Source organism: Schistocerca serialis, chromosome 1, assembly GCF_023864345.2.
Source record: "Schistocerca serialis cubense isolate TAMUIC-IGC-003099 chromosome 1, iqSchSeri2.2, whole genome shotgun sequence".
In the NCBI taxonomy this organism is placed as follows: Eukaryota; Metazoa; Arthropoda; class Insecta; order Orthoptera; family Acrididae; genus Schistocerca; species Schistocerca serialis.
Genome location: NC_064638.1, coordinates 448,230,598 through 448,254,528, shown reverse-complemented (window position 1 = coordinate 448,254,528; position 23,931 = coordinate 448,230,598). Strand labels below are relative to the sequence as shown.

The window sequence follows — 23,931 nt, the reverse complement described above, 5'->3', positions numbered from 1 at the left end:
GACTTAAAAAGACGGAGGACTCTACTTTTTGGGCCTGCAGCGTAGTGAAACTTGCGTAGGGGTGAAGGAAGATAAGCGATCATCTTGTAGAAATGCAAGTCGTGACCGGCTCACCACAACAATATGAGTGACACCCGGCATTGGCAAAGAGACTTTTGTCGTCCGCTATTTTGCACAGGCGAGGCACGTCATTTCTGGGAGCCCTGTGACGTCACAGGATGGTTCCTCGTGTGTGGCATATATAGCCGGGCGGCCGCTGGAGATGGGCGACAGTCGCGTCGGCTGACCCACGGCCCAGCGCGTGGACGCGCCATGGTGAGCGCGTGGTTCTCCCTAATGCTGCTGCTGGCGGTCGGCGGGCGAGATTCCGTCGTGGCACACGAAGTGCAGGCCCACGTGCTTGCAGAAAAATTACACGCACAGCCCGTCGGTGAGTATACTTTTTAATGCTTCACTTATAGTTAACAAATACAGCGGAATTCCGAAGTATCTCTGGAGTCGTTTCACAAAAACTACGCTATAGAAATTACGTCTTAAATACTTATTTCACCCTCTGTATGTTTTCTTCCATATACACAGCGTTACCATCTGCAGTTGCTGCGTATGATATTTAGTTTAGGTTGTCAAATCCCTTGATACCGAAGCCGCCTCTTCCTTCACACTATATATTTCCTCTTTTTATTTGTTTCTAGCCGCTATTACTATCGTTACAATGCAGATATTTCTTGAGCGCTGAATTACATTTTACTTGAACTGATACTTTTGAAGTGGCTATGCCACGTTGCGTACGGTCGTGAACCCACGGTCACCCTCATCTTCTTACAGAGATCTTTGCTCGATTAGTTTTATGTTTGCAGCGCACTGAAAATAAGGTAAAACAGTGGAACTGTCTACGGCAAGCGCTGTGAATGTTGTTTCTTTTCGCTCATGATACGTGCTGTTGACAACAGTAGTACCCAGTTTACTCTCCGTCTTCAAGCTTGCGTTGAGTACTGCTCGGGTCTGTCTCGGATTTCTGGCAGTGTTAGTGGCACGTTATACGGGAAGATTTACTAATGAAGCGTTGGTTGATATGCACCTCGTGTTTGGGTTCACTGAATTCAGTGGAAGACCGGAAGGAAGGAGGAAAGGAAGACTAGAATTTAACGTCTCGTAGACACCGAGGATGTTAGAAACGGCCTTGGAAGACAGGCGCAACGGCACAATGTTGAGCTGCTCCAGCACAGACAGCAACCACATTGCTTATAATGTTTCGTCTGAGCATTTTACCGTTACTATGTGTTGAGTGATATACTTTCTGGTTATTGTTTCTTACAGGCTTTTTCGCTGTTGTGGAGGTATTTTCACAGAAGCAATGATGACTGCAGTAACATACCGAATGAATCATAAGTGCATTATTACTTTGTAAAGAGGTGTCGGATATCGTGGGTTCCTTATAACAAAATACTCAGTCAAAGAAACACTAACACACTGAGATGACAAAAGTCATGTTCTACCTCCTTGTATTGTGTTGGGCCTCCTTTTACAGGGTGTAGTGTAGCAACTTGTCGTGGCATGGGCTCAATAAGTCGTTGAAAGTTCCCTGCAGAAATACTAAACCACGCTGCCCCTATAGCCATTGCGTCTTAGCTTCCTTGCACTTTCTATTTATTTCATTCCTCGGCGACTTCTATTTCTGTATTCCTGAATTACTCCGAACATTTTAGTACTTCCTTCTGTAATCGATCAAATTCTCTGTTACCCATGGTTTCTTCGCAGTTACCTTCTTTGTACAATGTTTTTCTTTCCAACTTCTATGACGGCCCATTTTAGAGATTGAGGCGTAGCGCCGTATAACGATCCTGCCTTGGAGGCGGTTAAGTGGGAGATGTGTCTCAGAGCTGGATAGTGACATATGGTGACGCGAGACTGGACGCGCACGTAGTTTATGTATCAGCCGATAGAGGACAATATTAAATAGGAGGACTGTGATTTTAGTTTCAATTGTGCCCACTAGTGTGCACTAAAGTAATAGAATATTTTTCATAAACTGTTCCTAGTATTTTCATAAAGTGTTATTATGTCTTTTTGTGTATGTAAAGTGTTATAAATGTGTTTTAGCAGTATGAATGTTGCGTGAGTGTGGTTTGAGGTTAATATGAAGATAATTGTTTAACGAGTTATGTAGCAAGAGTTAGTGTGGGAACATTTCGAAGAAGTATGGATATGAACAAAGAGGATTTTTGTAGAATATATTTGTAAAGTAAGTTTATGGTAAAGGGAAAGTTAATTCATCTATAAATAACAATAGTAAATAACTTCATGCATAAACTTCAGCATATTAGATAATTACGTCGGTAAAAAGTGCAGTCGTTAGGTTTACTATTTTGCGATTGGTTATTGATGAAAAGCGCGGATTGACGCGGGAGATTGTTGTTTTGCTATTGGCTGTTGAGTAAACTGACCAATGGTAAAGCAACATTCTTCGCGCGCCTTTCTCTGCTGGTAGAGAAGACTTAGAGTATTCTAGAGAAGGGTGGAAACCTAGCCATGAAACAGTTCGGACGTGTGTAGTAGTAGTTCCGATGGAAATGATAAGTTGCCGGATCTAGCAGTGTTTCTTACATCAAAAGTGTTGTAAAGTGACGGCATAATTATTCCGATGGGTGTGTAGAAATTTCGGAATTTTTTTGTGACGAGAAAAGACATATATTCCCCGTGGCATATTGAGCAGGTCGGTGGCTAAAAACTGTGACTGCATTTGGTACCGACAGACTTAATATTTGACGAGCATTTTCAATAAAAAACAGTCAGTATTTTTGTAGATATTACGTTTTCGGGAAATGCAACACCATAAACTGGCTAACGTGAGTGAAAGGGATAGTGAGTGACTGTGTTAAGACTAGCACAGGCTTGGCAGTGATACTTGTTCACCTAAGTTTCAGAATATATTAATTGAGGACAACATTTCCAACCTTTCTTTTGTGTGAAAACTTTCTCCCGAAACGTAGATTAGTGACTTAAATTGCAGCTTGGTTCATGTCGAAGTACGTAGGTTTCACTCGGCTTTCCTACTGATGATCTGCTGAGACAATGTTCACAGGTAGGTGCAGGTCCGTCGTAAAGGGACGGAAAGAACCGCGCCGCCGCAAGATGTCCAGACCTTTTCAACTGTACTGCCTACAGAGCTCTTCCCTATTCCTATATCAATAGCCTTACAGAACTTCAAGCGTATCTCATAATTCCTTAGTACTTCCACATCCCACTTCTTTGGGTATTGATTCTTCCTGACTAACCTCCTACACTTTAGCCTACTCTTCATGACTGCTACATTGTGATCTGAGTCGACATGTGCTCATGGGTACGCCTTACAATTCAGTGTCTGATTTCGGAATCTCAGTATAACGATGATGTAATCTAACTGAGGACTTGCCGTATCACCCGACCTTTTCCAAGTACATCTCCTCCTCTTGTGATTCTTGAACAGAGTATTCGCTATTACTAGCTGAAATTTATTACAGAACTCAATTAGTTTCTCATTCATTGTCCCAAGCCCATATTCTCCTATAACCTTTTCTTCTACCCCTTCCCCTACAAATGCATTCCAGTCCCCCATGACTATTATATTTACATCTCCCTTCACGTACTGTATTACTCTTTCAGTATCCTCATATACTTTCTCTATCACTTCATCTTCAGCTTTCGACGTCAGCATGTATACCTGTTGTCGGTGTTGTTTTGCTGTCGATTCTGATAAGAACAAAAATGGCTCTGAGCACTATGGGACTCAACTTCTGAGGTCATCAGTCCCCTAGAACTTAGAACTACTTAAACCTAACTAACTTAAGGACATCACACACATCCATGCCCGAGGCAGGATTCGAACCTGCGACCGTAGCGGTCTCGCGGTTCCACACTGCAGCGCCTAGAACCGCACGGTCACTCCGGCCGGCCTGATAAGAACAACCTTGTGACTTAACTGTTCGCAGTAACCCACTCGCTATCCTACCTCCCTATTCATAACGAACCCTTCTCCCGTTATACCATTTTCTGCTGCTGTTGATATTACCCTACAGTCACCTGACCGGAAATCCTTGTCTTCTTTCCATTTCACTTCATTGACTCCTATGTCTAGACTGAAGCTTTGCATTTCCCTTTTCAGATTTTATGGCTTCCCTACCATGTTCTAGCTTCTGACGTTCCATGGCCCAACTCATAGAACTCCTTTCTTGGTTATCAGTCTTTTTCTCATGGTCGCCTCCCCCTTGGCAATCCCCTCCCGTAGATCCGAATGGGAAATTATTCCGAAATCTTTTGCTAATGGAGAGATCATCATGACACTTTTTCAGTTACAGCCCCCAAGTTCTGCCTATGCACGGTTTCTTTAATGCAGTGGTTTCCATTCCCTTCTGCATCCTTATGCCGTTGATCACTGATCATTTTTCCGCTTTTGGCACCAATTTACCACCTAAAGGCAAGAGAATGCACTGAACCTCTATCCGCACCTCCGCCTTCTTTGACAACGCCGTTGCCAGAATGAGGGTAACTCCTTATGCCGGAAGTCTTCGGCCGCCAATATTGATTATTAATCTAAATTTAAGCGCTGGTGAGTTTCGAACCCTGTACGGAAAACCTTCACATTACTAATCAATGACGGTACCTTTTTTTAAAAAAAAAAAAAGAAAAATGGGGGGGTGCCTTCTTGGCGCCCGAAGAGAGGGGTGGGGGCAAAGTGGGCAGGGGTCGTATCCTGCGGCCTGGCCACCATGTCCCGATCCCACCCTCCAGGAAGCAAGGAAAGCGTGGGGAACCTGGAGTAGAGGTATAATAAACGTCGTTTATTTATTTGTTTTTCATTTCGTTCTTTTTTTATTTTTTATTTATTAATTTATTTTGTCATTAATACCACCGAAAATACCAGGAAACTGACGTCATGAGTGGAGGCAAGCGCAGCAAGACGTCAGACTAATTGAAAGTATCAACGTATAGTTTTTCCGAGAAGAACATTCCGGTTACCAATGAATATATCGGTTCTAAGTGTGGAAGATGTGGGGATCAACTCTTCATGACAGTATCACCCCAGCCCTGGGGTGAGTTAAAGCAGACGCTGCAGAGGCGAGTGGAGAGCAATTGTCTGTATTTTGGATTGCGGACAACTGCCAATGGCGTTCATTAACGAACTGCCAAAAGTCAAGGACTCATTTCCCGCCATCAGCAAACAAGTAAGTGAGCTGCGTGCCCACAAATCCACCTCACAGAGTTCGTCTTCGCTTCCGGGAAGTATCCCGCGTCCGCAAGGAGGAACAGTTGAGTAGGTAGCTGATGAGGAGTCGTACTGGTATTTAGGGACAACATCTATCACACCAAGAACCAGACACCTCTCACCAATCTCCACATCTGACAGTGCTTCCCCTAGGCCATGGGTGTATATATGGCACGAGTGTTTAAGACCAGAAAATGTCTTTTCCTTTGATTAGACTGCTAGGAGGATTTCGGAACGCCCTTTCTCACAGAGTATTTTTTTGCGTTGTTTGATACACTGATACACCAATTCTCGCATATCAAACACGCAATATGTAGTTCATTTCCAGATTCTGCCTAGAACTACAACCTCCCCCTCCCTTCACCTAAATCATCAATTTTTTCGACGTTGTAGATGTAATAGAACTGTGTAGACGTATATAAATTTTAGAAGTATTCATCTTTTCTGGAACCTCCCCGACGGATACCCTCCTCACTCCCCAACATCATTTCTGCCAATTTTTTTCTATCTGTTTCTCCTTTCATTGGCGATAATTTAGCCATCTCCCTTCCCCACCTAAAATTAAATAAATAATAGAAACCCATGACTATTCGCTTCTTGCACTGGAAACATATATGCATTTGTTTATTTTACAGCACCATTTTACAGCAAGAGATCTACGGCATTTGGATATATTATGTATGTACAGTGTAGCAGTACGTTATCTTAGCGCATTATGTATGAATTTTTATGTTGGTTTAAAATATTCTGTTAGTCCTATTAATAATTTACTACACTACTGACCATTAAAATTACTACATCAAGAAGAAATGCAGATGATAAACAGGTATTCATTGGACAAATATATTATACTAGAACGGACATATGATTACATTTTTCACGCAATTTGGGAGCATAGATCCTGAGAAATCAGTTCCCAGAACACCCACCTCTTGCCGTAATAACGGCCTTGATATGCTTGGACGTTGAGTCAAACAGAGCTTGGATGGCGTGTATAGGTACAGCTGCCCATGCAGCTTCAGCACGATACCACAGTTCATCAAGAGTAGTGACTGGCGTATTGTGACGACTCAGTTGCTCGGCCACCATTGACCAGACGTTTTCAATTGATGAGAGATCTGGAGAATGTGCTGGGCAGGGCAGCAGTCGAACATTTTCTTTATCCAGAAAGGCCCGTACAGGACCTCCAACATGTGGTCGTACATTATCCTGCTGAAATGTAGGGTTTCGCAGGGATCGAATAAAGGGTAGAGACACGGGTCGTAATACATTTGAATTGTAATGTCCACTGTTGAAAGTGCAGTCAATGCGAACAAGAGGTGACCGAGACGTGTAACCAATGGCACCCCATACCATCACGCCGGGTGATACGCCAGTATGGCGATGACGAATACACGCTTCCAATGTGCGTTCACCACGATGTCGCCAAACACGGATGTGACCATCATGATGCTGTACACAGAACTTGGATTCATACGAAAATGACGTTTTGCCATTCGTGCACCGAGGTTCGCCGTTGATTACACCATCGCAGGCACTCCTGTCTGTGGTGCAGCGTCAAGGGTAACCGCAGCCATGGTCTCCGAGCTGATAGTCAATGCTTCTGCAAACGTCGTCAGACTGTTCGTGCAGATGGCTGTTGTCTTGCAGACGTCCCCATATGTTGACTCAGGTATCGAGACGTGGCTGCACGATCCGTTACAGCCATGCGGATAAGATGCCTCTCATCTCGACTGCTAGTGATACGACGCCTTTGGGATCAAGTACGACGTTCGGTATTACCCTCCTGAACCCACCGATTCCATATTCTGCTAACAGTCATTGGATCTCGACCAAAGCGAGCAGCAACGCGATACGATAAACCGCAATCGCGATAGGCTACAATCCGACCTTTATCAAAGTCGGAAACATGATGGTACGCATTTCTCCTCCTAACACGAGGCATCACAACGACGTTTCACCAGGCAACGCCGGTCAACTGCTGTTTGTGTATGAGAGATCGGCTGGAAACTTTCGTCATGTCAGCACGTTGTAGGTGTAACCACCGGCGCCAACCTTGTGTGAATGCTCTGAAAAGCTAACCATTTGCATATCACAGCATCTTCTTCCTGTCGGTTCAATTTCGTGTCTGTAGCACGTCATCTTCGTGGTGTAGCAATTTTAATGGCTGGTAGTGTAATTTGACATTTCAGCTTATGGTCTGACTAGTATTCCCCAGGAGTAAGTCAAGCATACTTTTAGTTGTTATATCATAACAATTAATGATACAGTTATTATGTGTACCATGACATGTGATGTACGAGCTGTGAATCCGCTAGTGCTGCAAGGTTTAAAAAGTATGGGTTTTGAATGAGATTTTATTGTCAAAACTATAGCGATGCATCGAGATCGCATTCCCGAGTTGTACATGAGAAGACGGGCATATTTTTACATTTCTATCAAAAAAGTGAATGTTACAGTTAAACGTGTAGCATGATACATGATATATGAGCTGCGATTCCTCTACTACTACAGGACTTAAAACTCTTATCAAGTTCGATAATTTTTGAGAACATTTATCTTGTAGAACAGCTGTTTTTATTGCTTAAAAGTGCATATGCACAGTCACAACCGAAGTTAGCGTTCGTGGGGTCGTAGCGCCTGCTCCGTTTACCGCCACCATCTAGCACCATGGTGGTACGCCTGAAGATGGTCTAAAACAGACCGAAGGCGGTAACCTCATAAAAAGGAAGTTTCTTCCGATTTTGACTGTGAATGTGCATTAGTAGGTTTAAATGAGGCCATTTTCCTCAAAATTGTAGGTACTACCTCTATATGGCAGCTAGTTGTACAGTAATTTATCAAGCCAATATAGGCAATCCGAAATAGTTCTCATCTCCAACACATAACATCTGTAGGTTCCAATGTCTGTACTGCAATATATTGTTGAATTAACTGCACTCACGTGGTGTAGTCCAATTTCGTTTTCCAATTTTATTAGAGTACCGTATAAAACACATAGTGAAATTCCACCTAGTGTATATCGAATCATTACTGGTCCTAATGTAACACATGACGCATGAACCGTCAAAAAATTTTTACTACCTGGAAGCATTTGTTACAACACTAATGTTTTACGTTATATACTGACCGGCGTGCCTCATTATGAAACTCGGTATAATCTTTTGTAGTAAAAAACTTTCTGCAGTGAATTCTGATAGTATATGTTGCATGGCGTATGATGTATGAGTTTCGATCGTCTATATTTAATAAGATAGCACATGTGAGAGCAATGAACGTAAAACACCAGTGAATACTGCGCCAGTAATTTACTTAATGTTATGGACCATCCACCGATAGGATTCTAAATATCTTTCGTCATACCAAAACACCTGTGCCTATACTACGACATGGCAGCTCTCTGTAAGTGTCTGCTCATTGACGTAATACTGTGCACTATTGTATTGTTTTCGTGTCGCCTACGCACAGAAATACGATGATACCTGTCTACATGTAACAGTTGTAAAATGTGGTTCAGAATGGTTCAAATGGCTCTGAGCACTATGGGACTTAACATCCTATGTCATCAGTCCCCTAGAGCTTAGAACTACTTAAACCCAACCAACCTCAGGACATCACACACATCCATGCCCGACGCAGGATTCGAACTTGCGACCGCAGCAGTACCACGGTTCCGGACTGAAGCGCCTAGAACCGCACGGTCACCGCGGCAGGCTGTAAAATGTGGACTGAAGCGTGAAGCTTAAAATATGTAATCAACTTTGACTATGAAGTATGTGTATATACACGAGCTATTAATGCATAAACCGATGTCATCATTTTATGAACGTACTACAGATGCTTGAAAATGACCCACGATAAAATTGCTATTTGCACAAGTAACAAACAAATTACAGCCTACTTGTACCATGTCCTCGTTCTCAAAGCTGATAATGGTGTCTGACACAAGTACAAGATATCGTGTCGTTCGCAGTGATTACTCAACACCTCCGTTCACGCCCCTTACGTCCCCTAGCAGGCCTGGTATCAACACCAAACACTAATAATGCTAATGCAGTCTGGTGGCCGTTATACCCGTCACAGAGATTCGCAGCTCTAATCATTTACGTACCAACCGATGGTGTGTGTATGGATTCACATTGACATCCGACCATGTCTTCTAAGGGCTTAATGTTTTCTGTCGAGTAATGTATTTCGAAGCACATTAAAGTGAGAAAAGCCATGGGATACCTCCTAATATCGTGTCGCATCTCCTTTCGCCCGATGTAGAGCTGCAACTCGACATATCTCGTACTCAACAAGTCCACTGTAGTAATACTGAGCCATGCTGCCTCTATAGCCGTCCATAATTACGAAAGTGTTGCCGGTGAAGGACTTGTGCACGAACTGCCTCTCGACTATATTCCATAAATCTTCGATGAGATTAATGTTGGACGATGTGGGTGGCCAAACCATTGGCTCGCACTGTCTAGAATGTTCTTCAAATCAATCGTGGGGAAAAGGTGCCCCAACGATATGGCGCATTGTCATCCATAAAAAATTCCATCGTTTTTAGGGAACATGATTTTCAAGAATAACTGCAATTTCTCTCCAAGAAGCCGAACATAACCACTTCCATTCAATAGTCTGACCAGTTTGATCAGAGGGCCCAGTCCATTCCATGTAGACACAGCCCACGCCATTATGAAGCCAACACCAACATGCACGGTGCCTTGTTGACAGCTTGGGCTCATGGCTTCGCGAGGACTCCCTATGACCAGGCCATGGTTTACCAGTCCTGCAGGATTCAATCGATGTGGACACGAGCTCATGACAGGCGATGAAGACGATGTCGTGCTGTTAGCACAGGCACTCGTGTCGGTCGTCTGCCATGCCCCATTAACGTCAAATTTCACTGCACTGTCCTAACGGATACATTCGTCGTACGTCCTACATTGATTTTTGCGGCTATTTCATGCCATGTTGCTTGTCTGTTAGCACTGGCAACTCTACGCAAAAGCCACTGCTCTCGGTCGTTAAGCGAAGATCGTCTGCCTCTGTGTTGCCAATGATCAGAGACAATTCCCGAAATGTGGCATTCTCATCACACCCTTGGACTGTGGGTCTCGGAATATTGAATTCGCTAACGAGTTCCGCGAGATAACCCGTGACCAAGGGGTGGTGTCTTTGATTAGTAATCAAACGTCATTGGTTCCGGGCTAGAATACCTCCACCGCTTAAATATTGAATAAAAATCATCAACAACGGCGGCTAAAGACTTCCGACATAAGAAGTCACCTTCACTCAGCAACGGCCTTGTCAAGGAGAGGGGAGGAGCGGATAGAGTTTCAGCGTACTCTCTTGCCGCTGGAGTGGAAAACTGCCACTAAAGACGGAAGAATAAGCAAAGATCAACGGTATGAGGATGCAGAGTGCAGTGGAAAACACTGCATTTAAGACACATAACATCTATCCACAGGATATATGGCCTGTAATTGCAAAAGTGTCAAGATGATCTCTCACTGGCAAAAGATTCCGGACTGGTCCCCATTCCGATCTCCGGGAGGGGACTGCCAAAGGGGAGGTGACCATGAGAAAAAGACTGAATAACCAACGGAAGGATAACGCTCTAAAAGTATGGGCGTGGAAGGTCAGACGCTTAAAGGTGGTACGGAAGCTATAAAATTTGAAAAAGAAAAGGCTGAGACTCAGTCTAGGTATAGTAGGGGTTCAGCAAAGTGAAATGGAAATAAGGCAAGGGCATCTGGTTAGATGAGTATAGGGTAATAACAACAGCAGCAGAAAATGGCAAACGGGAGTAGGATTCATCTTGAATATGAAGGTAGGGCACAGAATGTGTTATTGTGAACAATTCAGTGGCAGGATTGTTCTTATCAGAATCGACAGCAAACCAACACCGACAACGATAGTCCAGGTATACATGCCGACGCCGCAAGCTGAAGATGAAGAGATAGAGAAAATGTATGAGGATATTGAAAAGAGGGATGAAAATCTAATAGTCATGGGGGACTGGAATGCAGTTGTAGGGGAATGAGTAGAAGAAAAGGTTACAGGAGAATATGGGCTTGGGACAAGGAATGAGAGAGGAGGAAGACTAATTGAGTTCTGAAATAAATTTCAGCTAGTAGTAGCGAATACTCTATTCAAGAATCACAAGAGGAATACGTATACTTGAAAAAGGCAGGGTTATACGGTAGGATTTCAGTTACATTTGCTGCGGTCGCAGGTTCGAATCCAGCCTCGGGCATGGATGTTTGTGGTGTCCTTAGGTTAGTTAGGTTTAAGTAGTTCTAAGTTCCAGGGGACTGATGACCACAGATGTCAAGTCCCATAGTGCTCAGAGCCATTTGAACCATGTTACATTACATCATGGTCAGGCAGAGATTCCGAAATCAGGTACTGGAATGTAAGGCCTACCCAGGTGCCCATATAGACTCAGGTCACAATGTAGCAGTGATGAACAGTAGGCTGAAGTTTAAGAGATTAGTCAGGAAAAATCAATACGCAAAGAAGCGGGATACGGAAATGCTAAGGAATGATGAGATACACTTGAAGTTCTCTAAGGCTATAGATATAGCGATTAGGAATAGGACAGTAGGCAGTACAGTTGAAGAGGAAGGGACATCTCTAAAAAGGGCAATCACAGAAGCTGGAAAGAAAAACATAGGTACCAGGATGGTAACTGCAATGAAACCACGGGCAATGGAAGAAATACTTCAGTTGATCAATAAGGAAATACAAAGACATTCAGGGAAATTCAGGAATACAGAAATGCAGGTCACTTAGCAATGAGATAAATAAGAACTGCAGGGGTGTGAAGACGAAATGGCTGCATGAAAAATGTGAAGAAATCGAAAAAGAATATGACTGTCGGAAGGACGGACACAGCATATAAAAAATTAAAAACAACCTTCTATGAAATTAAAAGCAAGGGTGGTAACATTAGGAGTGCAATGGTAATTCCACTGTTAAATGCAGGGAGAAAGCGGATAGGTGGAAGAAGTATATTGAAGACCTCTGTGAGGGGAAGATTTGTCTGATAACGTGACAGAAGAAGAAACATGAGTCGATATAGAAGAGATAGAGGATTCAGTATTAAAATCAGAATTTGATAGAGCTTTAGAAGACATAAGACCGAATAAGGCAGAAGGGATAAACAACATTGCATCAGCTTTGTTTAAATCATCGGGGGAAGTGGCAACAAGACGATTATTCACGTTGGTGTGTAGAATGTATGAGACTGATGATATATCATCAGACCTTCGGGAAAAAATCATCCACAAAATTCTGAATATTGCAAAGAGTCGACATGTTGGAGACTTATCCCACAATCAGCTTAATACTTCATGCATCCAAGTTACCTAGAAGAATAACGCACAGAATAATGGTAAAGAAAATTTAGGATGTTTTAGGTGACGATCAGTAAAGGTATTAGGGAGGCGCTTGTGATGTGGAGGTTGATAATGGAAATAACACTAAGGAAAAATCAAGACACGTTCATGGGATTTGTCGACTTGGAAAAAGGTTTCGACAATGTAAAATGGTGCAAAATCTTCGAAATTCTGAGAAAAATTAGCGTAAGCTTTAGAGAAAGACGGGTAATATACAGTATGTACTAGAACCAACAGCGACAATAAGAGTGGCATACCAAGAGCGAAGTGCTCGACTTAAAAAGTTGAAGTTAAAAAGTGGAATTAAAATTCAAGGTGAAAGAATATCAGTGATAAGACTCGCGGTTGATATTTCTATCCTGAGTGAAAGCGAAGAAGAATTACAGAATCTGCTGAACGGAACGAACAGTCTATTGAGTAAAGATTATGGACTCGGAGTAAATCGAAGGAAGACGAAACTGGTGGGAAGTACCAGAAATGAGAACAGCGTGAGACGCAACATCAAAAGCGGTGATCACGAAGTAGATCAAGTTAAGGGATACTGCTACCTAAGCAACAAATTAACCCATGACGAACAGAGCAAGAAGGACAGAAAATGCAGACTAGAATTAGAAAAAAGACCATTGCTATCCAAGAGAAGTCTAGAAGTAACAAACATACCTCCAAACTTGAGGAAGAAATTTCTGAGAATGTACGTTTGAAGAACAGCATCGTATGGTACTGAAACTTGGACTGTGGGAAAACCGGAGCAGAAGAGCATCGAAGCATTTGAGGTGTGGTGCTACAGAAGAATATTGGAAATTAGGTAAACTGTTAAGATAAGGAATGAGGAGGTTCTGCGAAGAATCGGCAAAGAAAGGTAACCACACAAGAAAACAATTTAAAAAAATAAAAACATAAAAAATAAAAAGTACACGATTTCCGGAATGTAAAGGCCGTTGCGTCTAGCTTCATCTACCATTCCGCGTTCCAAGTGTGTTAATTCCTTTCATGCGGCCATCATCACGTCAGAAAGCGTTTGTCATGAATCACCGGAGTACAAATGACTGCTCCGCTACGCACTGTCATTTTACACCGTATGTACGCGATACTACCGCCATCTGATATTTGCGTATTGCCATCCCATGACTTTTGTCACATCAGTGCATGCTACCGACCCCTTTGCACCTGTACAAGAGCAGTAGGCAATGGGTTTTCTTCCTGACTTTCATTGTACATTCGTCATTAGTCATTACAAACACTAATACTAGTGCACATTGCAGAAACACCATCATGTGTATGCACATAATGTATAATATATATACTCATAACAGGTCTGAGGAAGATAACAATAAACCACCTCTACTACGACCATCCGCCTCATAACGGCAAATAAGAAGGAATGTCGTGTTTCGACAATAAAAGCTCGTCGCTACAGAGTACTGTCTAATACATGACTGTGTATTTTCGTTGTTGTCCAGCAGTGCGACTTCCGCGCGGCCTCCTGGATGGTCTGGTGGGTGCCGTGTTGAGTCCTGTGCTGGACGCCGGTGGGAACGAGTGCTCGAGCGCCCGCGGTGATAGCCTCAACATCGGCGCAACTCTGCCCCTCGGGATATCAGCCGGCATTTCCGGCTCTTCGGCTAACGCCCACACCAGACATGGATGCGGCGCCAGCGCCGGGTCCAGTTCTGGAGGCTTGAACAGTGGTAGCGCCTCTACTGCCTCTGCAGGTGGAAATGGATACAGCGCTGGTGGAAGCGGTGCAGCAGCTCAGGCAGGTCAAGGGTCAGGGGCTCCTGGTGGAAATGAAGGTTATGGGCAAGGACATCGTCAGCACATCGGAGGGGAAGCCAAATCCAGTGGTTCTGCAGGAACTGGAGTGGGCTGGGAAGGTCAGAGTGAGTCACATGCCGTTAGCGGGTCCACTGGACAAAGCAGACCTAGTGTTGCCTCAAACGGACCGGGAAATGGAAACGGTTTCAGCAATAGTGGAGGGTATGTGGGAGGTTCTCCAGTCCGAGGTGAGGCAGCATCAGTGAGCGAGAGCTCATCGCAATCTGCTAGTGCCTCTTTCGGACACGGTAGTTCTGCAGCTGGTGAATATGGGCAAGGTAATTTGGGAGATGAGTTCAGTGGCTATGATGGTGGACATGTTCATGCGTCTAATCAGTATGGAATAGGTAGTTCCAGTGCTGGGGGTCACGAACAAGGAACTCAGGAGGATGGACTGAACCAAGGTGAAGGTTCAGGGCTGATCGGAGGCGTCGTCAGCAGCTCATACTCGACCAGCAAAGCATCCAGCAGCGTTGGGAGTTCTGCTGGGGCGCGTCCTGGAGCCTCCCACTCCAGCTCTCGCAGTGACGCGAACTCGTCTTCACGCAGCCACTCATTTCTAATTAGTGCATAAGAAATATGCTCCTTAACAGTTACCATTGCTTTGGATCAATCGATTTCAAATAAATTTGGACCAATGGGTAAACCCTTGTTCACCATTTTCGTTCCTTTTCCAGTGAACGAGGAAATTAATAGTTTTACAATAAGTAAGAAAGTGTTTCACAAAATAAAAGCCTTCATAGTTTGCAGACTAAAAACTACTCGATGTATTACTTATAAGTTTCCATGATATCCAAACAGAGCTTTATATACAGCCAGCAGGTTTTGCTAACGAGAGAGAAAAGTGCAGGAAGAAGTCTAAATTCTCATATTAAACTTTCTCTTAATCCCAAGAATATCTAAATTAATAATACTTCAGAGAAAATAAATGAATGTGAGAATCTCTCATACGACACACAAAACTGTTTATATGACAGCAGATCAGCAATGGTTATGGGAATGTAAGCTGCAGGCTCCAGTGCTGGTGGTCGCGAACGAGAAGGTCGAGGAGACGGTCTGAACCAAGGTGTTCCGGTGTCATAGGAGGCGTCGTCAACAGCTCATCCTCGACCAGAAGAGCTTCACAGGGTACCACGTAAGTTGGTCGTAAGCTGGTGAAACATGTACATATATACATCGGTGAAACTTGGACAACACATACACTTTATATTTGTCTTTAGATATGTATTTATATTTGCTATTTGGTAGTACAGGACGTAACAAATAAATACACAATGAAACAAAGAGAAATTACACTTACATTCGAAGACAATGATGACACTGAAATGTTCGCGATTTATGATGATTTTCTGAGCGTTACAAAAGACGGGACATGGTTCTTACTGGTGTGTGTCATCACCACGGACAGCAGGGCGTGCTCTGCAACGTGCTCGCTGGCTGGCCACAAGGTTGGGAAGGAGTTTTAGTGGTTACGTGATTGACAACCGATGGATGGTCGTTGGTGCACGCGGACGTGCTACATTATGTCTCCCTAATGCATCCCACACGTGCTCGATGGGATTTAAGTCCGGAGAACGGGCAGGCTAGTCCATTCCTGGAATATCCTCTCGTTCCAAGAGCTCCTCCACTTGCGGTGTTCGATGTTGTCGCGTATTGTCATCGATAAAGATGATGGCAGGGCCCAATGCGCCCCTGAAAAGACGCACGAGGGGAAATGGGTACAGTTTTTTGATAACGCGCTGACCGATGAATGTACAGTGTTCAAAGATTTGGAGGTCAGTACGTCCACACCTCACTACGCCTCATAAGACAACATGTTCGACGGAGCTGGAAGTACCCTCATATGGCGAGAGTTGCGAACACTTTCGAGCATGGTCGTTTGATGGAACTGATGTAAGATTTTCCCTTGGCGACGTTGAGGACAAAGGATGTTAAAGTAAAATCAGACGTCAACTTGATTCTTTCTATTTTATCATTCATGGAGACAACAAATCGACATGATAAGCGCGTGTTAACAAACCTTGAAGGGTGTTTAAACGTTAATGATGAACCCTCCGTCAAAACGTGTAACAACCGCTAAATGCGCGAGGACCTCTCACACTTTTGTCTGGAAATGTGTCTTTTGTCACGTGTACAGACGAGATGCCTACTCCAGTCGAGGGATGTTTTATTTTCAGCAATTTTTGTATGCTTCTTTCAAGGTCATAGTTAATGAATAATAAACGTTTTTAAAGCAAACCACTCGTAAATTTGGCAGAGGTGTTCCATAAAGGTTTATGATCAGTCGGATGTCGTCGCCATCATACCACGGTATTTCTGTTGACAATCATTCATTCATCTTCAGGTGAGTTCTAACAGGAGATTATTGGTGTTTGTCGATGAGTTAGTACCAAAAATTGGTGCGTTGGCGAGAGACATACAGGTAGGTTTTCACTGCATGAGCGCCCTCTGAAGAATTTAGCGCTCTCTGTCAAATTTTTTATTTGAGGCGCGCAGTCGCATGCATCACAGTGGTACTGCATGAGCGCTCTCTGTCGAATTGCGGGACCGCAGAATTAAAGTTCAGTTTATGAAATGTGCCGTTAACGATGCTTTTTAAATAGGCAAGGGAAAACACGAATGACACAAAAAATTCGTTCCTTTCAGCTCCAGAAGTTCAATGGTGAAACAACAAATCTAAGGAGAAATGAACGTCAACAAGGGACGCTTGAATCCCACTCTCGAATGGGAGGACATGACTATTCTATTATAACACTAAGGAAGTTCTGATTTCATGCCAACACTGAGTAATATTAGGTAAATCAGTATTAGAAAAATGTTTATTGATCTACTAGCTGCACCGCTCGGCGATGCCTGAAATGTTCAATATCTGCCACACATTGTGACTGGCCGTAGTTCTCGTTGATACTCTTAGCTAAAGCAAGACGCTTGAGAAACAGCAATCGTTTTAAATCGAAAGAGATATCTGAACCACACATTCGTACACATCAAGATCTAGGATACTGGTTCTGACTTTTGCAAGTATGCATCAATTTCAAACCAAATGTTTAGCAATAACAATTACGCCATAGATTATGCTTTGATTTCTTTTCAAATTACAATCAAAATAAAATGTGTAATGCGTAACATACTTTTCGACGTTTTGGTTACAATGTTTTTCCTACATCCGCCGAAATGTTCATTATGGGATCGTGTAAAACTTGAAGTAAATCGGCCAAGCGCTTTTAGAGATCTTTGCTAACAACCCATCCCCTTTATACATAGTGAACATTAACAGAACCGGCAAACTGCAGGGACAAGTTCTACAGGATACTGAGACGATCTCTAGTGCAAGCTCCGAATCTGGTGCATGCACCGTCAGCCGCCTCCCTCCACGTTCTTCTTTCTTAAAGGACCCATGATCACACAGACGCCCAGAGAGGGCTTTAAATGTAGTCTGATGTGACTGGGTGCATGTGAGGGTGCTTGTTTTGGTATAGCCGTGCTACCTCCCGACCGTTTCCAACTGTTTCGCTGGGAAACACCGTCTCCGCTTTTGTCCGACATTAATAACGGACAATTCTGCTTATTACAGTACCCTACGGTAATCATACAGCCTGCAACGCACAAGGACCACACGGTATGTAGTCAGAAGAACTCTCATTTGTCAGCACCATCTAGCGTGGCAACGATGCAGTTCAGGACACATGTTCGGAGGACCTTTTTTCCTTCATTACCAGCCGGGAATTCGTCCCTGCTATTTGTCGGTTTTATTTGTGTTCACCCTGTATATTACATACATGTATGTTTAAAGTCAGACTGGGAAGTCTTATGCAGTCAGTGATCTTCTTTTCGCTTTGAAGGAAAAGTCTGTGAAATTTCGTCGAGATTGGAATAAAAATAAAGATTTGTATCAATTACAAACAAACAAAAGGACACTCTTCTTTACATATATGTAGATAGATGAGATTCTAATTATTAAAACAGTTTGTCCTCGAGATGAATATTTTGAAAGCAAATTTAATTTTCGATGTCATTATCTGAGGAAACGTGCCATTAATATCACTCAAACTGTGATAGTATTCTCTCGACAATTTAAATATGTTGCACCTCACATCTTGTAGTTTGTACTATATCCGACGGAACAAAAGCTGTATCACCTAATCATTATTTTCTTTAAGGATTACCACCAACAATGATTTGTAGCATAAGCCCATGATAACATTCATGGGAACATTGTTGCCTAGCCCCTTCTTTGTCTATGTAACTCCTTATCAAGCGTATTTTCCGACTCGTTGGAACGGCTTCAGCAAATATTTCTGCTTCGGTCACTTTCTGAAAATCCATGACGGTCAAATCTGTTATCAAGTTACTCTTTAGCTTTATGCTTAAATTATTGGAACATATTGTTGCATCGATTGCAGTTATTTTCAGAACTTTCCAACTAAAAAATATCGTTCTATCACTAACTGCCATATGCAGATTTTGAAACTTACATTATGGTTTTACACACGGACATTTAGACGTCTCCCGAGCAAACTGGAGTCTGCTAAATCGTTCAACTGGCTTTATATTCTCCACATCACTGGCAGGCAAGGAATGTGTAAGACTGTGGGCCTTGCCTGTAACACCACTCTTTCGAGTGCACCACGAGACCTCCTCTGTTGAGCCTAGTACATCCAACTTTTTTTTCTGAATAAATTTTAGGGTACCAAGCTGCACAGACAGCTTTTTTGTGTTATGCAAATCGTCCACGTGTATTCTTATTACAAGTTCACAGCACTGATACAAATTGTTAATTAGACTCTGTGAAAGACACCCAGAGCTTCGTTTGGAGTTCTTATCTATAAATTTCTTGCCATTACGCCTTTGCGTGGCTTCCACAGCCTGGATAACATTCGTTGCTGAAAGTCTCAAACAGCTCATCTCTTGTATTTTAAAATCTTCCTATGTGATATCATTAGCTGCACTTGCATGGCATTCACATTCTTTGTGTTTAAGAAAGTTTGCTTTAGGAAGCAATGCCACATGTTTCTCTTGCACGGATAGATCTGCCATGGCGTCCTTGGTAATTGCTGTAATTTTAAATTAACTTCTATCAAACTCAGTTTTAGTATTAAATACCATTACTCTTGCCATTTTGAACACCACAAAAAGAGAAATAAATCTGCAAAAGCAAGGTCACACTCGGCAGTGTACGCAACTCACGAAAACAAAGAATAATAATAGCGCATCTATAAGCTGTCTTTACTGCTCTCCGCCTCTTTGAATACGTTCGTGATAACTTTCTGACAATGTGACTTCCATAACTGAAGGCAAAAAAAAAAAAAAATCCATGTGCCTTGTATCCTTCCTAAATTGAAAGAGGATGTGGCCCATGCAGTCTTTTATTCAAAGCACGTTCAGAACGAAACGAATGGTGGTATAGATGGTAAACCAGACATTTTTGAAATCAGAAAAAAAGAAAAGAATTCCCAGAGGTTCCTTAATAACTAATTTCTTCATGCCAATACTGTCGTTTCAGAATAACCCATAGAGTGTCCCGAATGTGCAGCTACGGCTGAGTTGCTGATTTGGGGCAGAAGTAGATCGAGGAACAAATTTTCTGAAGATATGAAGAACGTTACGGATGAGAAGATCAAGTGATGCATAGCGGAAGAAGGCTGTACTGAGGAGCCTCAGCCTGTTAACCCAGATGATAACATAATTTTGTACTCCTTTGTCCACACTTCAAAGCGGAACGGGTCTGACAGAAATCGGAACCGGAACCACAAGAAGAAAGGAATTTAAATTATCGGTACAGTAAGTGTTACTGCTACGCAGCCTCTAACAATGAGAAGTTCCATTAACAGCAGATAACGTTTCCGTGCCCTCGACGGTCGCGGTTGTCGCCGCGAGGTCGTTCACCTTCAGCGTCCGTGTTATTAGCGGCGTGAAGGCCCCGGAATTGCCTGTCATACTGCAGTGATTGTGCGTTGCCTCCGAGACTGTGATTTGGCGTTTCCTATATACGTCCGCTACATGCATTCTGACGTTGGTGAGTTTCGCGACGGTTTGTTACGGCCGCCATTATACTCGTAACTTGATGTTCTTCTTTTGTACCCCGTGCTCCGTTTTTCCATCATTTTCTTGTCGACGAAGCAATTAAAGGAACGAAGAAAGTTTCAGTATAGAAATAAAGATGGAATAGGAGCAGTGCTGTGGATCTTAATTATATAAACGTTTTCTCTCCTCGCTTCCCCCAGCTTCTTTAATGAACCGAACTCCCATGATCAGTATCAAACGATTCACCAGTCACAGTGAACACTGCGCATAATTTTACACATTTTACTCTTGAAACGAATCCTCCCACTAAACTTTGTCTACAACTCTTTCGGGTACTGGATGATTGTAATTAAAGTGCGGCTACTCATTGAGGTCCAGTGTGGGCTGTAATTATCGTATGGCAGCGAAACGTGGTAGATATACTAAAGCGCTACTGCGGAACCGATTTACGCTGGAAAAAAGTAGTTCTTACTGTGGTCACCAAGTGCAATTCTGGCGCTGTGAAGGCAAGAAAGACGTGTAGTAATGTTTTCGTATGTAATAGATTAGGAATAGGATGTGGGCAGAAAAGTCAAGCAAGTGAGAAAGGCATGATCTTGACTTTCTTATTAATCACCACTAACAGAACTTGTTTAATACGAGTACCGAAGACGATGGTGAGGTGCTGCATTCTTAAAACGACTAGATAGTTTTTCACAGCAGTTCCGGTGGAATTGGAGCATCGTGTTCCTGTACACCTGCTTTCAGATCAGGTAGAGACCGAAAGTGTTTGAATCTTCTTATTATGAGAGTACTGAAGGCGATCTATTTTGATTGTTAATAACCATTAAAAAGACAAAAATCTTGATTTTTAACGGGATCTGTTCCTAACAGCTGCGTTCATTTAGATATCCCCAGAGCCAAATGGATTCAGGTCAGATGATCTTTCAGGTCTTGTATCTGGAAAACCTCTGCAGATAACACGTTTGTGGAAGGTTGCATTAAGCACATCTTTCAATGGGAGAGCCACATGAGGTGTCGCACCATCTTGCATGGAGACAGTGATTTCCACAGAGTTGCGCTCTTCCAAAGCAGCAATCATGTACCGTACAAGGAGGTCTCGATAGTGTGCGGACGTCATGGTACACCAGAAAGGGCCTCTGGCTGTATTCTCTCCAAAGAAGGACGGACTAAGCGTAAAGCTGCTTGGGAATTGACATACGGCGAGTGCAGTGGCTCATCGGACACAACATTAGGTTTAACGGTATCCCAAAATTCGGAAGTTCTGTGTACTCACGTTTCAAAACTGCGTCGGACCATCCCCAGATTTGGGTTTTCCGTGATTTCACTAAATCTAAAAATGGTTCAAATGGCTCTGAGCACATTGGGACTCAACATCTGAGGTCATCAGTCCATCAGTCCCCTAGACGTAGAACTACTTAAACCTAACTAACCTAAGGACATCACACACATCCATGCCCGAGGCAGGATTCGAACGTGCGACCGCAGCAGCAGCGCGGTATCGGAGTGAAGCGCCTAGAACCGCTCGGCCACAGCGGCCGTCCGCTAAATCTCTCCAGGCAAATGCAGGGATGGTTCCTTCTAAAGGGCGTGGCCGATTTCTTTCTCCATCTTTGACACAACCCGAACTTATGTTACGTCACTAATGAACTCGATGCCGACGGGAAGTTGAACGCACTCTTGCTTCCTTTCTCCTTCCTGTGTTCTCACTGCACCCCTTAGTGTAAAATGTGCTTCGTCATTCCGTAGAATATTGCCCGGAGACATGTCATCAACTTCTGTCCATGCCAGAAACCGAAGAGCAAATTCAGAACGATGCTGCGGATCATGAGGCTTCAGTTGCTGCACCGTCCAGATCTTGTACTGCAGCACTGTTATTGCTGATGTTCAAATAAAACTGTTTCACTAACAGTGCACGGTCTCTCTTCTAGATAGCCGTACTGTTCACTTACGTTATGGCTTGTCAAATGAGAGCATCGATATCACAGTCTCATACAGTGTACAGTGCTAGATTTTCACCTGATGGCCACAGTTGGAACTAATTTTCTTTGCGCTATAAATCTGTTCCGCGTTAACCCATTACCATAGCTACCAAGTTTCGCTGCCACACGATATTTACAGCCCAGATTGGAGTAGCTGCACTTTAATTGTAACCACCCGGTAGAATGTAGAGCAATATAAAAGATATTAACATACAAATTCAGTCCTAGTCGTAGTGACCACAACATTGAATGACAGATTATGTAAATTTAACCATTTAACTACCATCGGGTCTCAGAGACCCGTCCATGATGTTGAATGTCTTCTCTCTAGTAACTGTGACGTTTAGTTTCTTATCTATCAGTAACTGTGAGCAATATGTATAAGGACATAGCCTGTTGCACAAGGTGCTTTATGTTTTAAGTATTTTAGCGATGGCAAACCTTTTATAATGTGCTTTTTTGTCCACTTGAAACCTTGTGCTTGAGGTCAGCGTAAAATTAACATGTTTTACAACAAAATATTTTAAGACTTCAAGACGACAGCATAGTGTATTGAAACCGGTTGTCTTTAAAAAAAGCTATCTAGGCTGTTAAATGGTTTTTAACAAGTAAAGAAAATAGTTAAGGCGGTGGTCATTGTTAGCTTTCTTCAACATGGTCGATGTAAGTGTAATGAATGCAAACATGATGTGGAAGTTACTGGCTACTAACAATAAACAGTGAAATGTCGAACTTTCATCATCAATTTGGGAAAACTTCTAGCAGGGATAAAGAAGTCAAAGAATTCATTAGTAGTGCCAGATCCAGAGAGGTCAGTGAAACCACTAGCTAAGAAATGGAGAAGATGTGTACATTGTGTAGAGAAGAAAGATAGAAAAAGTCAGATCACACGTTATAAGTGCACCAAACCAGTAAGCTCGGAACATCCTGCTTTTGTCTGTAGACCTTGACCAAATTTGCAATAAAAATAAAAACCACCAGTGAAAGTATAGAAATAATATTTTTTTTAAACGTAAACTTTAAATACATAAAATTATTCCAAAAGTATACCTCAAAAGTCGTTGACATCATAAATAATCAAAACAGTATCAACTTAAACAACACGGGCCTGAGAGACCTCACTGGTAGGCAACATTATACAGATTTTCTGGTAAGCAGAGGATTAAAGCAATTGGATGGTGGATTATATTATGTCTTACCACGACTGCTACTCCTCCTTTACCTCTTCAATCGTTCGGCCATCTCCGTATGCGGTGTAGACTTGACTGAAAATTGTTTGTTTTGGCTGTAGCCATGTTTCCGTGTTTGAGCTGTGCAGCTCTACGGCAACTGTCTCTCAAAACTTCCTTTATTTCGCAGATAAACTGTTCCAGTGTAAATAATTACATTGCATACCCTGATAGTGACAGATTATCAGTTGCTGTATTTGTTAAAGACGGCTGTATATTGCCTTCAGTTCGTATTTACTCCCTTCAGT

General features: G+C 42.8%; 1 protein-coding gene across 2 annotated transcripts; it reads left to right on the top strand.

Moving 5' to 3' along the window:
- Positions 1 to 278: 278 nt before the first annotated feature.
- Positions 279 to 15,094, top strand: LOC126457674 (uncharacterized). Of its 2 annotated transcripts, none has more exons than XM_050094188.1 (2): positions 279 to 430; positions 14,097 to 15,094. In XM_050094188.1, exons 1-2 carry the CDS (start codon positions 313 to 315, stop codon positions 15,020 to 15,022), a joined length of 1,044 nt encoding a protein of 347 aa, XP_049950145.1. In that variant the 5' UTR covers positions 279 to 312; the 3' UTR covers positions 15,023 to 15,094. The 2 variants fall into 2 exon arrangements, with proteins under 2 accessions (XP_049950145.1, XP_049950137.1); XM_050094180.1 differs by having other exon boundaries at positions 14,094 to 15,094.
- The last annotated feature ends 8,837 nt before the right edge of the window (positions 15,095 to 23,931 follow it).

What these genes read in the sequence shown, in the direction of transcription:
- LOC126457674 (XM_050094180.1), top strand. Translation starts at nt 313, where the DNA reads ATGGTGAGCGCGTGGTTCTCCCTAATGCTGCTGCTGGCGGTCGGCGGG. An exon ending in ATTACACGCACAGCCCGTCG is followed by an intron (nt 431 to 14,093) that starts GTGAGTATACTT and finishes GTTGTTGTCCAG; the next exon opens with CAGTGCGACTTCCGCGCGGC.